The sequence below is a fragment of the Protobothrops mucrosquamatus genome, unplaced genomic scaffold, assembly GCF_001527695.2.
Source record: "Protobothrops mucrosquamatus isolate PMUCROS unplaced genomic scaffold, P.Mucros_1.0 scaffold1433, whole genome shotgun sequence".
NCBI classification, from domain to species: domain Eukaryota; kingdom Metazoa; phylum Chordata; class Lepidosauria; order Squamata; family Viperidae; genus Protobothrops; species Protobothrops mucrosquamatus.
In genome coordinates, this window is record NW_015387617.1 from 31,285 (window position 1) to 47,770 (window position 16,486).

Here is a 16,486-nt window from a genome sequence, read left to right on the forward strand (position 1 = left end):
CATGTTGGGCCTTTTCAGAGATTAAACCGAGTCTTTTCCTCCCTCACTTCCCCACAGGGCTGCTTCCGACACCAAATTTATTTCAGCTACCTCAGCAAAATCCAGGGAGCCTCCTGTCGAACCAGCCTCGTGCAGGACTCCCAGCACAGGTGAGCAAGGAAGGAAAGAAAAACAGGCTTCTCTGAGTAAAACGCTCGCCGAGGTAAAGAAGGAAATAAACACCACGCAAATATTTCGGTTTGCCCTCTTTTTGTTCTGCTTAGAATAAAATAATTCAGTGTTTCTCAACCTTGACAATTTTAAGGCATGTGGACTTCAACTCCCAGAATTCCACAGCCAGCAATGCTGGCTGTGGAATTCTGGGAGTTGAAGTCCACATGCCTTAAAATTGTCAAGGTTGAGAAACACTGGACTAGATGATCAGGCTGGTTCATGTTCTCCAGGATGAAATCAGTTGCAAGCATTTAAGCCCTGAATCTCAGTGAGCAAATAACGTCCATTCCTGACCCGCCAAAGTCTGAAAGAAGTAAACGGCTTTTGCAGCTCACGAAGGGACGGAAGCGCCTCCCGTCTTAGCCCAGGCATCGCATTGGCTATTAAATAATCAGTTTGTTGTTGTTAGTTGCGAAGTCGTGTCCGACCCATCGCGACCCCATGGACAACGTTCCTCCAGGCCTTCCTGTCCTCTACCATCTTCTGGAGTCCATTTAAGCTCACGCCTACTGCTTCAGTGACTCCATCCAGCCACCTCCTTCTCTATCGTCCCCTTCTTCTCTTGCCCTCCATCTTTCCCAGCATCAGGCTCTTCTCCAGGGAGTCCTTCCTTCTCATTAGGTGGCCAAAGGACTTGAGTTCCCACTTCAGGATCTGGCCTTCTAAAGAGCAGTCGGGGTTGATCTCCTCTAGGACTGACCAGTTTGAAGGCCTTGCAGTCCAGGGGACTCGCAGGAGTCTTCTCCAGCACCAGAGTTCAAAGGCCTCCATTCTTTGGTGCTCATCTTTCTTATGGTCCAACTTTCACAGCCATACATTGCAACTGGGAAAACCATGGCCTTGACTATACACACTTTTGTTGGCAGGGTGATGTCTCTGCTTTTTAGTATGCTGTCTAGATTTGCCATAGCTTTCCTCCCCAGGAGCAAGCGTCTTTTAATTTCTTGGCTGCAGTCCCCATCAGTTATAATAGTCAGTTAGTGAGATTATTTTTCCCCTTGAGTTTGGTGATACAGTCTGCCTGGACTTATGTTTGGTCCTTCTGGGTCTCTTAGATTCCCATTTTTTAAAAAATTTCTTCCTCTTCACCAGCAAGTGACTCGGCCTGGCCTCTCCGAGTCCCACCTCACTCACTCACAGCCGCCCAAATGCCTGGAGACCCCTTCGCACCCCGAGGAGCCCAGCGACCTGGAGGAGCTGGAACAGTTCGCCCGCACCTTCAAACAACGGCGCATCAAGCTGGGCTTCACACAGGTACACGCTCGGAATGCTTGGCTCGGTTGAGGAAGAGTAAGATGTAGCTCTGCCTCATGAAAGAAGACGAAGCTGTGTGTGGAGTGGAAATACATTTGCAGGGAATTGTGGCATGCACACACAAAGCCTTGGCGTTCTCTCAGTAATTGCTTCTCTCCCCTTTCTTCCCTCCATCCTTCCCAGGGCGATGTGGGGTTGGCTATGGGGAAGCTTTATGGGAATGACTTCAGCCAAACGACCATCTCGCGCTTTGAGGCACTGAACCTCAGCTTCAAGAACATGTGCAAACTCAAACCTCTTCTGGAGAAATGGCTGAATGACGCTGGTAAGGAAAGACGGTGGAGGGTGATAAAGCTGAGCTCCGATCAGGATGACCCCCCTGGGAATGGGACGAGGGAGGTTTGTTAAGAATGCCAGAGAAGAAAAAAAACGTTCGGTCAAGGAGGTTATTCTGAAAAGTTGCAATGAAGATAACAGGGAAGACCCAGCGGCATTCACACATAAGCTATTGCTCCAGTTTGGGTCACCACAATATAAAAAAAAAGACGTCGAGGATCTGGAAAGAGGGCAGAGAAGAGCAACAAAGATGATTAGGGGACTGGGGGCTAAAACATACGAAGAACCGTGGCAGGAATTGGATATGTTTAATCTAGTGAAAAGAAGGACTAGGGGAGACACGATAGTATTGTTCCAATATTGAAGGGGCTGCCACAAAGAAGAAGGGGTCAACCTATTTTCCAAAGCACCAGAAGGCAAGACGCCATTTCTGGAGAGGAGGAAGGTCGAGGAAAGAAGAGAGATGGAAAGAGGAGGGGTCGAGTCATAGAGTGTTATAATAATAATAATAATGATAAAGTTGGAAGGGACCTTGGAGGTCATCGAGTCCAACCCCCTGCTCAGGCAGGAAACCTACACCATTTCAGACAAATGGCTGTCCAGTCTCTTCTTAAAAACTTCCAGTGTTGGAGCATTCACCGCTTCTGGAGGCAGGTTGTTCCACTGGTTAATTGTTCTCACTGTCAGGAAGTTTCTCCTTAGTTCTAAGTTGCTTCTCTCCTTGATCAGTTTCCATCCAAGTTGCTTCTCGTCCTGCCTTCAGGCGCCTTGGAGAAGAGCTTGACTCCCTCTTCTTTGGGGCAGCCCCTGAGATATTGGAACGCTGCTATCATGTCCCCCCTCGTCCTTCTCTTCGTTAAACTAAATGTTTGTCCTCAACATGTTACAGAGACAATGTCTGTGGACTCCACGCTTCCCAGCCCCAACCAGCTGAGCAGCCCCAACCTGGGTTTTGACGGGCTGCCGGGCCGACGTCGTAAGAAACGGACCAGCATTGAGACCAATGTCCGCTTTGCATTGGAAAAAAGCTTTCTAGCGGTAAAAACCGTCCCCTCCAGGGCAGCCCTAACCCTTCCCTCATCCCTTCCCTCTTCAGATCAATAGACCAGTGAGGGCGAACCTTTTAGAGACTGAGTGCCCAAACTGCAACCCAAAACCCACTTATGCATCATCGAGTGCCGGGTGGGTGTGGCCCATTGGGTGGGTGTGTTCAATTGGGTGGGCTTGGCGCTTTGGGTGGGCATGGCTGCGGTGGTAACGGCAGACTGGGTGGGACTAAAAAGTGCAATCAATCAATTCCAACTTTGCAAGAACTTTTTTTTTCCCGTGAGAAGTTGAAATTGACTGATTGATTGAACCTTTTTTTTTTGCACACGGCGGTGGAGGCCTAAAGTGAAAAGGTTTTATAAAACCCAGCTGAAGGCCTAGGACCGGGGCGACGGTGTGCGTGTCCACAGAGAGGGCTCTGCGTGCCACCACTCGTTCAATGACTGTTCGAAGTTGCAATGGTGGTGGGAAAAAAAGTGACATGACCGTTTTGCACGCTTACCACTGTTTCAGTAGCCCCGTAGTCACATGATCAAAATTCAGAGGTTTGGCAACTGGCTCATATTTATGACGGTCGCAGTGTCCCAGAGTCCCATATTTATGACAGTTGCAGTGTCCCGGAATCTCATATTTATGATGGTCGCAGTGTCCCAGAGTCTCCTATTTATGACAGTCGCAGTGTCCCGGAGTCTCCTATTTATTACAGTTGCAGTGTCCCGGAGTCTCCTATTTATGATGGTCGCAGTGTCCCAGAGTCTCCTATTTGTGATAGTCGCAGTGTCCCGGAGTCTCCTATTTATGACGGTTGCAGTGTCCCGGAGTCTCCTATTTATGACAGTCGCAGTGTCCCGGAGTCTCCTATTTATTACAGTTGCAGTGTCCCAGAGTCTCCTATTTATGACGGTCGCAGTGTCCCAGAGTCTCCTATTTGTGATAGTCGCAGTGTCCTGGAGTCTCATATTTATGACGGTCGCAGTGTCCCGCAGTCATGCGATCCCCTTTTGCAACCTTCTGACAAACAAAGCCAACGGGGAAGTCCGATTCGCTTAACAACCACTCACTTAACAGCTGCAGTGATTCATTTAACAATTGTTGCAATAAATGGGGTCATGAAATGGGGTTACACTCACTTAACAAGTGTCTTGCTTAGCGACTTTGGGCTCCATTGTGGCCCTAACTCGAGAATTACCTGGAACCAACAGGTAATACAGGTAATACGGGCGGCTATACAATCCGTTTTATCCATTTCTCAGACCCTAAAAGAATAGTTCCCTGTCCTGCTGCTTGCTATTCACTGCTCCCCACGGCCGGATGTTGCCCTTACCCTTCTATCTCCCCTGACAGAACCAGAAGCCTACCTCAGAGGAGATCCTACTTATTGCCGAACAGCTGAACATGGAGAAGGAGGTGATTCGTGTCTGGTTCTGCAACCGCCGCCAGAAAGAGAAACGGATCAACCCTTGCAGCTCTGCTCCCATATTGCCTGCCCAGAGCAAGCCTGCTGGCTACAGCCCTCTCATGGTGAATTCCCACTTTTCCCTCCTACCTGACAGCCTGCCTCAGTTGACCCGTCTTGTGGCTTTCCCATGGGATGCTGACATTTGCAAAAGTCCCTTCAGGGACACGTCTGACGTGAGTTTTGCCTGCTGTCTTCTGGTTTTGTACTTCCCGTACCCCTTTCTTTGCCCTTCTTCTACAGCCCTACTACACAAAACACACACACACACACACACACACGCGCACACACACACACACACACCAAAAGGGGTACAGGAATACAAAACAAGAACAAGTGGGAGGTGAGCATCTGCATCACTAGATCACCATGCCGCTTATTCAGCATCTGTCTGTCTGTCTACCTACCTACCTAGCTATCTTATCTAATATATCTATCTATCTATCTGTCTGTCTGTCTGTCTGTCTGTCTGTCTGTCTGTATGTCTGTATGTATGTATGTATGTATGTATGTATGTATATATTATCTATGTATCTATCATCTATCTTATCAATCTAATATATCTATCTAGCTATCTATCTATATATATAGATATCTATGTATCTATCTTATCTATATATCTATCTTATCTATGTATCTATCTTATCTATCTTATCTATCTTATCTATCTAATATATCTATCTATCTATCTATTATCTATCTTATCTATCTATCATCTATCTTATCTATCTATCATCTATCTTATCTATCATCTGTCTGTCCGTCCGTCCGTCCGTCCGTCCGTCCGTCCATCCATCTATCCCAGGGGTGTCAAACTGCTGGCCCGCGGGCCGGATGCGTTATGCCGAAACCGTGCCTACCCCATTGCCGGCAATGTAAAAAAGTCGTGATACGTCGAGACACGTCACGTGACGTTGCGAGTTTGACACCTCTGATCTATCCTATCTAGTGTATATACTGCACACACTTTACACACACACACGCACACAAACAAAATCTGAATGAGCAGCTGGTGGTCTACTGATGAAGACGCTTGCCTCCCACTCGGAAGGCTAGAAATTTCAATCCTACGGTAGGTAGTTATTTCTCTCCTAAGGTGAAAAGGAAAAATTATCTGCTGTGAACTCTGCATAGGTGTCAGGAAGGGCATCCGGCCAGTAAATGTTCAACTCCATCCAGTCATCCCGACTCTACCCCAATTAGGGACTACGGGGTCATAAAGCAGGACCTATCAGTGCAGATTCTTTATTTGTGTCAGAAGCACCTTCAAATTATAGACCTATAATGTTCAACCCTGAGCAGGTAAACCAGTGCAGGTAAACCCCCAAACTGCATGCCAGTTCCATCTGGGGAAATACAACCCAACAGAGAACTCAGCTTGGAAAATCCTCAGTACTGACTGGTCCATGAACCTACAGCTGCTGAAGTAGAGGTTAAGCCAAATGTGCCTCCCCATCCAGATTCCCAACAGCCTCCAGGCCCTGGGACAGGGTTAGGCAACCTTGGCTCTTTTATGACTCGTGGACTTCAACTCCTAGAATTCCCGAGCCAGCCATGCTGAGGGGAAAGGGAGAGGTTTCCATGCTGAGCCATGCTGGCTCAGGAATGCTGGGAGTTGAAGTCCACCAGTCATGAAGGGGCCATAGTTTCCCCCATGCTGGCTCAGGAATTCTGGGAGTTGAAGTCCACCAGTCATAAAAGAGCCAAGGTTGCCTACCCCTGGTCTAGAACAAGGCTTGGCAGCATCTCTTGGCCAGCCAGGGGTTCAGAGATACAATTGGTTGTCATCAACGTGCTCTCCACACTATGGCTGATGCCATCTCCTCCATTCAACAAGTCCTAAAAAGCACTTTTGGAAGGTCATCCCTGCCCCCTGGTGATGCGCGAGGGAACGCTTGCTACCGCTACATGTGTCTATCCATTATGCCAGTGACAAATCCTTGTCTCTATGTATTTCTGTTCCTCAGGTGACCAGCCCAGGCACCGGCACAAGTCTGCCCCTCTCCCAGGCTTCCAGTAGTCTGAGCACAACAGGTACACGTCCCCCCTTTTTTGGAGGAGGAACCTTATTTTCCTTTTATTTCCCTTTAGAATAGTTGGAACGTTGGGACTGGGCAAAACTGATGTCATTCAACCCAGGAATATAAGAGCATCCTGATCTTTGACCCACAAAGGGGTTTTTGAGATAGTTGGGACCCTGGACTGTTAAGAGGACAAAAGCAGAGGTTGAGCATATTGGATGCCTGAAACCAGGGGGCGGGGGGGGATGGGCACTTGCTTGCAGTCTTCTGGGGTCATGGGATCCCCTTTTGCAACCTTCTCACAAAGCCAGTGGGAACATTTAACAGCTGTGTCACCTGCAACCACTGCCGGGATGCAGTTGTTGACCCCCATGCCAAGGAAGGTCGTAAAAGGGAAGTAACTTACTGAACCACTGTCTGTCTTAGCAACGGAAATATTGGGCTCCACGGTGGCCATAATCTCTCCAGACATTCGGACGAGGAGAGAAAAATAGAAGAGAGAGGGAAAGAGAGATGTTGACGACTCCAGACGTGTCGACCTCCACTCCCAGAATTCTCAGCAGTGTCTAAATCTGCTCAGGGAATTCTGGGAAACCAAAATCTACATCTCTCCAAGTGGAGAAATTCTGCTCTCATCCCTTTGCTGGGATTTGACTTCCCCTACCGTATATTTTGCAAACTGGACCATTGTCGTTTGCAAGTTGCATATTAAACTTAGGCAGGGGGAGAATCCCGTCCTCCTTTGAAGTCCAACCTCACAGGGTTGAGGTTTTGTGGATTAAAAGGGAGGGGGGGGGAGGTCGAATCTTGTATATCCCACTAGGTCAGGGGTTTCCAAACGTGTCCCTTTTATGACAGATCTGAGTGAGTGATGTTTGTCTTCATTAACTCTTTCAGTGAAGCAAGAACTGGATAGTGTGGTAGTTAGATTTGTTTGGGGTCAGTTTGCCCTAGGTCAGGGGTAGGCAACCTTGGCTCTTTTATGACTCATGGACTTCAACTCCCAGAATTCCTGAGTCAGCTGTGCTGACTCAGGAATTCTGGGAGTTGAAGTCCATGAGTCATAAAAGAGCCAAGGTTGCCTACCCCTGCCCTAGGTGAACTCCACTGTGGTCCTTTGTTAACCCCCATGCCAAGGAAGGTCGTAAAAGGGACATAACTCACCGAACCACCGTCTTACTTAGCAACGGAAATATTGGGCTCCACTGTGGCCGTACGTCAAGGACTACCTCTGACGACAGAATAACTCACTTCTTGGGGGCTCTCTGCACGAAGCTCTCATTCTAACTTCCTGTTCTTATTTTGGGACAGTTACTACCTTGTCCCCAACAATCTGCTCCCTAACCCCCAGTCGGACAGCGGTCGGAGCAGGGGGCACCACCCTCAACTCGGTCACGCCACCCCCAAGCAACAGCACAAATCCCAGCCCTCAGAGCAGCAGCCATCCAGCTCTCAGCTTGCAAGCCCTGAATCCCAGTACAGGGTAAGTGGCAAGACTGGGAAAGCTTTTAGAGGGTTGAGTTCCTTCAGAGGTTGGGCTGGGATCCTCGGTGGAGCTGCTTTAACACCCCGTTGACTGAATGACAGAGATGGAAGGGACCTTGGAAGTCATCTAGTCCAACCCCCTGCTCAGGCAGGTAACCCTATACCATTTCGGACAAATGGCTGTCCAGTCTCTTCTTAAAAACTTCCAGTGTTGGAGCATTCACCGCTTCTGGAGGCGGGTTGTTCCACTGGTTAATTGTTCTAACTGTCAGGAAGTTTCTCCTTAGTTCTAGGTTGCTTCTCTCCTTGGTTAGTTTCCATCTGTGGCTTCTTGTCCTGCCTTCAGGTGCTTTGGAGAATAGCTTGACCCCCTCTTCTTTGCGGCAGCCCCTGAGATATTGGAACACTACTATCATTTGAGCCGCGGGGACTAACCTCTGGGTTTCTGTCTTTATTTAACACATTTATACAGCCACCCAACTCACACAGAGATGATGCTGGGCACATTTTAAAATCCACCTATGAACCCCACTCCCACCCCCCATGGCAGCAATAACACAATCAAATCATCTTGATTGGCCCTGTCTCCATTGGAGGTCCCCAGGCCCACCGACAAACCCACATTTTTAGGATCTTTCAGAAAAGCCTTTCAGAGTGTGGGCCAACTCTGAAGTTGAGGGGAATGATGTTCCGTAGAGAAGGGGCCACCGCCGTGAAGGCCCTTTTTTGTGGTCCCAACAAATGTAGATTCCTAATCGATGGGACCCGTAACACGCCCGTCCTTCATTTAAAGTCCCCAAACCATTTTTTTTTTAAAAAAAGAGGCTTGGGATGCTTAACTGTTCTTCAGAGCTCTGCTTTTACATTGGGGCTTGTTGTATTTATGGGTTTATTTTTATTGCGAATTTCTATGCCACTTCAGTAACTGACAGAATAATAAGTAGGTAAGTCAATTCAAGTGAGAAAGAGAAATGATTATTTGTTCCCTTTATTTGCTGCCTATCTTGCTATGAGGTTACTCTAGGCCAGGGGTAGGCAACCTTGGCTCTTTTATGACTCGTGGACTTCAACTCCCAGAATTCCTGAGCCAGCCACGCTGAGGGGAAAGGGAGAGGTTTCCATGCTGAGCCATGCTGGCTCAGGAATTCTGGGAATTGAAGTCCACGAGTCATAAAAGGACCAAGTTTGAAGACCCCTGGTTTAAATATTTAAATGTTTTTTCCTCACGGTCACATGATCAAAATTCAGGCATTTGGGCAGGGGTAGGCAACCTTGGCTCTTTTATGACTGGTGGACTTCAACTCCCAGAATTCCTGAGCCAGCCGTGCTGAGGGAGAAGCGAGAGGTTTCCATGCTGAGCCATGCTGGCTCAGGAATTCTGGGAGTTGAAGTCCACGAGTCATAAAAGAGCCGAGGTTGCCTACCCCTGCTCTAGGCCGCTTACAACAATAAAAAGGAAGAAATGAAAAGAGTGTAAACGGAACAGTAGTAAGATAATAGAACAATACAACAAACAATGAAAAAGAACACAGTGAGAATGCATCAATATCATAACGGAAAAAGATGGACGGGTGGAGAACGGAAGGGGACGGAGGTGGAATCTGCCATCAATCCAGCAGCCACCTCCAGAATGGAACCCCGCCGTTTGAACCCCAGGCCACCCAGCAGAGCCAAGTCTTTCGATAGGAGGCTGGGGGCAGACCTTACCCTAGAGCAGGGGTGGGGAACTATGGCCCTTTTATGACTCGTGGACTTCAACTCCCAGAATTCCTGAGCCAGCCATGGGAGTTGAAGTCCACAAGTCGTAAAGAGGCCGTAGTTCCCCACTTTTGCTCTAGAGCAGGGGTGTCAAACTGCCGGCCCGCAAGCCGGTTGCATCATGCGGAGGATGTGCCCACCCCAGCTCCGGCGATGCGAAAAAAGACACGATACGTCGCGACACGTCACGTGGTGCGGCGAGTTTGAGGATAAGCTATAAAATCTCTATTGTAAGTTGGATTCTACCGATACATTCCTGGACACACTGGAGAGGAAAAACGGGGATGAGGGTGACAAGAGCGTGATCATCTTTGCCCCCCCCTCGAAGCCCCCGCCTTAACTTGCTGCCTTTGGTTTGATTGCAGAAGCACAGTGCTAGGGGTGAATGCAGGGTTAAACTCAGCGCTAATGGCCACCAACCCACTGGCCACCATACAAGGTTTGTGAAAGAAAGACGGAAACCCTTGATGTCGTGGCTGCCATTCACTCCACGGGCTGGCTGGCGTGAGAGAAAAACTGTGCAAAGGAATGGGTGCGAGGTTGTAGAGGCTGCATGTCGGGCGCACAACATCCGTGGATTGCTGCTTGTCTGACGAAGCTTGGGAGATGCTTGCTTGTGTGTGTGTGTGTGTGAGGATAAAGTAACTATAGTTGCCCCATGGTTGAAGAGATTGTAACTGATTATGTATAAGGCGTTTATTAGGTGTAGAATGAAGCTGTAAATTCAGGAGTGTGTCCAAGTCATTAGCTTGTTCCTTTGGGAACATCAGCTCTTCCAGAGCTATTGGAGGAGACATTTGGCCAGGATGTATTTCAGGGGTGTCCGTTAATACCTGTGGACTTCCAGTTTCCAGAATTCCTCAGCCAGTCGGCAATACTACTCATATTTAACTTCTACCCCATATAAGAAGCCAACAGGAAAGATCATCCATCAGTTTGAAGTGAGGTATCCTCAACATGTGTGGTTTATCCAAACCCCATCAGTTCTTTTTAATTTTTTCCCCAATTATAATTGTTAACCACCAGAGGTGTTTTGGAATCAGGCGGCTCTTAAATCAAATGAACAAATAATAGGGATGATCCCAATTGTAGATCTCCACCTGGAATTAAACAGGAGATTCTGTGCAAGTCCTTATATGATATTTGAAGATTGGACTTGACCAAACAGATTGTTGACTCTTATCATCCACAAGAGCAATCAATGCCATTTCTAACCCCCTCACCCCCTGGTGTGGTAAAGCTGATTATCTGGGTTCTTTTCAGCCAGGACCCTGGTATGAATCCTGACCCAGATAATTTGCTTCATCTAAGATCTTTTGCAGATCTTTTGGGACTTGTGCAGATAGAAATTGTCTAACCCAGTGCGATAAAGAGAAAGCACACCGTTTCTTCTTTCAAGGGTGTTCTTACTGAATTATGCCTCTAATCCACAACTTGGTCCGACCTAATGATTGTTTGGGAGCCGGTGTGCAAGTGTGTAGTACAGGCGTGTGAGAGTGCAGCCAGTCAGTGGAGTCCCTCACAACCTCTCCTCATTCATCTTGCGGTCTTTCTCCATTCCATCTTGAATTTGCGCATAGCGGAAGGCTTCGCGCTCCATGACATGCATCCTTCACATCACATATGCTAATCATTGATTGTGCGACCTGTCTTCCCGCACCCTGTGTCTTTTCCGTGTGAATCATGTTGGGGGAAAGAAACGGCAAGAGCTGTGGGAGGGACCAGGAAGTGCCATTTCAATTCTACCTGTCTTTTTTGACATGGGAGAAGAATCCCCAAAGAGGAAGCCTCTAAAATATTTGGCGCAAAGATAAGAACGGTTTCCTGCCAGAGATATCCTTCAAGAGGGCAATGTTGGCACTCTCTCTCTCCTTTGGACCAATTCTATATTGATCCCAAGGCCAAGGGCGGGAAGCCATTGCAGATGTGGCCTAAACAATGTTTTTTTTTTTTCTCTCTCTCTCTTTGTGTAGCCCTGGCCACTGGTGGAAGCCTGCCAATTACCAGCCTTGATGCCAGTGGTAACTTGGTTTTGGGTACCACTGCAGGCACAACTGGAAGCCAGAGCATCGTGACCTCGCCGCTCTTCCTCAACCACGCGGGCCTGCCTTTGCTGAGTGCTGCCCCCGGAGGCGTGGGGCTGGTGTCAGCAGCTGCTGCCATGGCTGCTTCTATGCCTAGCAAGTCCCCTACCCTGACTTCCTCCTCTTCCTCTTCCTCTTCCTCCTCCTCTTGTTCCTCATGCAGCTCCTCCACTGACATGGCGCAGACAATGGGGCAAGTTGGTCCTGGATCCACCGAACCGGATGCCAAGATGGAGTGAGGACTCAGGAGCATCCACGCTGCCTTTTCTGACACGGCGGGGGTAGCCAGGAGTGGACGTACAAACCGACACATGAAACCAAAAAAAAACCAAACCACAAAAAACCCAAGCAAACCAAAACACCACCAAAACCAAACAAAGAAATGTCAGCAACAGCCAAACGAAAAAAAACCAAACCAAAAAATAATAATAACCTAAAGCAAACAAGCAAAGCAAAAAGGGGGGGAAAGGAAGAAACCAAAAAAAAAAAAAAAAACTTTCCCCAAATCTTTGGCATTCATTTGTTTTTCCCCTCTGCAAAAGGTGACAGTCGATGGTCTGTTTGATTTCTTTTAATGATTTATCTTTTTTTTTTCATCTGCTCGTTTCCTGGACAGTATCAGAAAGGAAACCAATAAATGGGGATAATTTTTTTTGTAAAAAAAAAAGAAAAAGAAAAAAAAATACTTTTAAAAGAACCTTTAAAAAATCCTTAAGGGGAATACAAATCTCACACCAAAAAAATCACCAGTTCTAGCTTCACCCAAAGCTTTTTACAAACTTTTCTATCTTCAGTGTCTGGTCGAATGTCTTTCAAAATGCTTTTATTTATTCTTATTTATTCTTTCTCTTTTCCTTGGATCCAGAAAGGGTTGGGCAGGAAAAGAACGGATTGATTTCATTTTAGGATCTTCCTATAAATATGTTCTTTTATTTTTTAAATGGTTAACAAATGTTTCTGCTTGTTTTGCTCTCTCTCTTTTTTTTTAAATGAAACAAATACAAAGCTTTATACATATATGGGGATTCTTATAAGGAATGAAGACTAGGATTTTCAAAGGCAATAATGAAAATCAGACACCGGGTTCCCACTATGGAAGCTGGTGTCTTGACTGATGTCCTGCAATGAGTTTTTCTGAAGTTATTTCTGCTGCTTCTTGCTTGCAAAGAGATGGGCTCCACTGAAGCAGTTTGTGATCACAAAATTCAGATTACTTGCCAGCCAATATCTATATTAATTGTCTGGGGCTTGAAGCAAGAAGGAGGTGGGGAACCAGTTTACAAAATTTCTATGTTGAATTCCCTCTTGAGATATGGATGCATTGCAAACATTTGGTGCATCAAAACCCGGATATTTGCAATGCCCGTTTCTGTCTCTCTCAAAAACTCTCCCACTCCTACAATAAGGATGAAGGAATTACGTCCAGCTTGAATTACTTTATTAATACTAGCTGGATTTCTCAGAGGGTGTATAATATAAGTACTTTTTGCAGGATAAGAAGCATTATTGAAAGTCTTGAATCTTCACCTTTTTAAGAATAGGCAGCACTAAATCCGTACTTTTTTTTTATCAGCTTGAATCTTTTCTTTGCCAGCTTTAATTTTCTATTGAGCTTAGCTAAAAAAAAAATTTTTTTAATTGGTTTTGCCTGGGGTTAGTATTAGGGGTTATTTTTCTGAAAACAGGGGATGTGTGGTTTTTTATTTTTATTTTTATTATTATTTTTATAGCTGTGTTCTGAAAAAAAAATACTCATATACCAGTGCCTGACAAAAACCAAAACACACAAAAAAAATGGGAATTTCAGCATTCTTTACATTTTTCAGAAAAAAAAACCAAAAATTGGTAGACATCACTACAGAAAACAACAAAAATGAAGACCACTGGGGAATATAAATAAAAGCAAAGACAGAAGAGAGATTAAAAAAAAAAAATCCTCTCAGAAAGTGGGTATCACAGAGACTCGGAGGCGAGAGAGAAACTTTTAACCAAAAAGAACCAACCAAACGAACAAAAGAAGCTAAAATAAATCACCACAAGAAACTTTTAAATGAAGAAGAAAGGATGAAAATGGGAATAAAGGGGAGACCTTTACTTTTCTCTGGTTAAGACAAAATGGCTCAACCGTCTTTCTCTGTCCTAAAAAAAAAAAAAAAAATACCTCATGGAAAGTTGTGTTGAGAAGCCAGGATTTTATAAATGTCAAAGAGACAACTAAGTAAACCAAATCAACTGAAGGGGAGGGTGCGATCAGAAGATCCTGTAACTTTCTCCCAGAAGTCTGGAAAGCTTTAAAAATGGCTTCTCAAAACACTTTTTTATTTTATTTTATTTTATTGTTTTTAAACTTTTTTTTTTGTACGTTTCTTTTTTTGGTCTTCGTTTTCGTTTTAACTGGATGGTCTGGGTTTTGGGTTTTTATTTTTTTTGAATATGTTGGGTGGGTTAATTGATGTTTTGGGGGCTCTTTGAATGTTTTGTCTTTTATTTTCAACTCCTGCGAACCAAAGTTTTGCTGTTGCAGAGAAGGAAGTTAGCCATGGCATAACTGCAATCCGGTAGAAATCAAAAACCAAACAAAAGGACAGCGTAAAAAAAAAAAAGATAAACAAGCAAACTACAAAATAAAGGACTTTGAACCTTTCTTAAAGGACAGAAACAAAAAACCCTCAACCTCATTTTATCTCCTGCTTTTGCCGTGCTATAACGTTCAGGTGGGTTTGAGATAAGCAAAGAAAAAAAAAATACTGTGAAACTTTCCAAAACAGAAATCAATCAACAACAAACAAACCAGGAAACACCTAATTTAAAAGATTGACTTGAAAAAAAGAAAAGAAAAAAGTTTTCATCCCATTCTGTGCGTGAGTGAGAGAGAACTGCCAAGTATTTATTCAGCCCTTTTTAAGATTTCAGTTTATGGTATAATGGTGGACATCTGGGGAAAAAAAAAAAACATTGGAGAGAAATATTTCTCTCGTTTTCTCTCTCTCTCTCTCTCGTGCTACTGAACGTGTTTCTAGGTGGAATGTAACTGTTTTAGTGATCTTTGTTATTTTTCTTTTCATTTTTACTTTTTTTTGGGGGGGTATCTATTTTTTTTTAATAGAGAAAATTCTATGTTCCGCTTTATCGCTTCTTACTGTATGAAGAAAAAAGACAAAAAAAAACAAACAAACGCTTAAAAGGTTTGCAACCAAAAAAAAAAAAGATAAAAAGGGAAAAAAAACGAAACAAAAAACAACAAAAAAAAATACCAAAAACCAAAATGTGTTTGTTTTGTTTTTTTTAAAAAAAGAATTGATTCTAGACCAAAAATGACCCTATCTCCATGCATGGAGCTGAGTGGTGGTTGAATGGCGTGGAGGGAAAACTGTCAAGATGTATAGGGCAGGTAAGGATGTTGGGAAGTAGGTTAGGTTGCTGTCAACCTGGAGACGAGGAGCATCAGCTTTTTCAGAAAGATGAAAAAGGTTCAAAAAAGGGGTGGCTGTTTAATTGCTCCCTTTTTTGCCTTCAAAAACCAGCCAAATGTTTTGAGCAGAGTGGGACAGAAGAAAATAGACTCAAGCACGTTGTAGCAGTGATGGCACTCTTATTTAAGATTGTCTGGCGTTAGCTTTAGGAAAGGAGATGTGGGAGAGACATGTAAACCACGGGGACGTCACTATCTCCCCTTCCCTCCCAAATTGGTGATTATATATAAGACATGAAACAAAAAAACTTATTTTGATATAGGGACGATTGATCCAGAGCAAGACTGCCTGATCTTTAGTTCTAATTTGGCCGATGATTTTATGCGGCATGATAGTACGAAGTCCATAACCAACTAGGCGTCTCTAGTCCACGTACTACTTCCACTGGCTGGTTTTTTTGGGGGGTTGTTTTTTTTTAAAGAAGATGCTTAGAAAATAGCTGCATTCTCTTTGCTGAGCTGCCCACTCCTAGGAGTTTTAGAACGAGGAAGGAAGTAAAGTAAAACCAAAGCTGTCAAACCAAATATTTGCTCACACGCCTCCGTGCCAGTGCCTGACCCAGGGTTGGGGGGGGGGCCACAAGGGAGGGAGACAGGCTAACCACCCCCTCCCTCTCCTTAACAGTGCCAAGACATCCACCACAAGGCTCTTTGGAGATAGCCCGCCATATACCTCATATACTTTAATGATAAACCAAATAGAAAAGCTTTATTAAGGGTGTGTGCCGTACAGGTCTGTTTGGGGTGGTGGGGATCAGGCGCAGCATCCTCTCACCCCATCGGGGGGGGGGAATCAGCAGGACAGCCCAGGTCCAATGAAATCTGATCTATTCAGGTGAGCTTCTAGGGTTCTGCTTCATCTATCAACCTGGAAAAGGACAACGTGGTTAGGATGATGGAACCATGCTAAGGACTGAAGACTGCATCCACAAAGACGTGGGGGGGGGGAAAAAAAAAAAAAAAGACACACTAGGGGCTGGACAATTGCTCCTTGAGCCTGACTTCCCCCGATGTAACTGGCACTTTGTACATCAGGGTTAAATTGGAGGATAGCTGGAATTCAGCTGTGATGCAAGAGCATTTTTGTATCAAAGAAAATTGAAGCTGGATTTTTATTTCTCGTCGGACACGAATCTCCTTTAGAAACCTTGACTGTGACCAGGTTCGGGTCTAATGGAGGGTCCTCTGCCTTCCATGAACTGGCTTCTCCAGGTTGCTCTCGTATCAACTCTGACCGGTATTGAGGTTATGTGAAAAAAAGGGAATATCGTGTATACGCCCAGGAGGGTCGGTCAGTTTGATAGCCCTAGAGGAGTGGATCAAATGGGCTGGCCTTTGCATGAAGGATGCTGCGCTAGAA

At 45.4% G+C, this 16,486-nt stretch overlaps 1 protein-coding gene across 1 annotated transcript in view; it reads left to right on the top strand.

Annotated features, from left to right (window-relative positions):
- POU2F2 (POU class 2 homeobox 2) overlaps positions 1-11,914 on the top strand; it is a 29,689-nt gene extending 17,775 nt beyond the window's left edge. Inside the window, exons 7-15 of the mRNA XM_029285229.1 lie at positions 58-149; positions 1,306-1,467; positions 1,651-1,792; positions 2,693-2,841; positions 4,195-4,371; positions 6,274-6,340; positions 7,639-7,810; positions 9,936-10,009; positions 11,544-11,914. Coding sequence (XP_029141062.1) covers positions 58-149; positions 1,306-1,467; positions 1,651-1,792; positions 2,693-2,841; positions 4,195-4,371; positions 6,274-6,340; positions 7,639-7,810; positions 9,936-10,009; positions 11,544-11,893 — 1,385 coding nt within the window. The 3' untranslated portion in view covers positions 11,894-11,914. The remainder of the gene's footprint in view (positions 1-57; positions 150-1,305; positions 1,468-1,650; positions 1,793-2,692; positions 2,842-4,194; positions 4,372-6,273; positions 6,341-7,638; positions 7,811-9,935; positions 10,010-11,543) is intronic.
- The last annotated feature ends 4,572 nt before the right edge of the window (positions 11,915-16,486 follow it).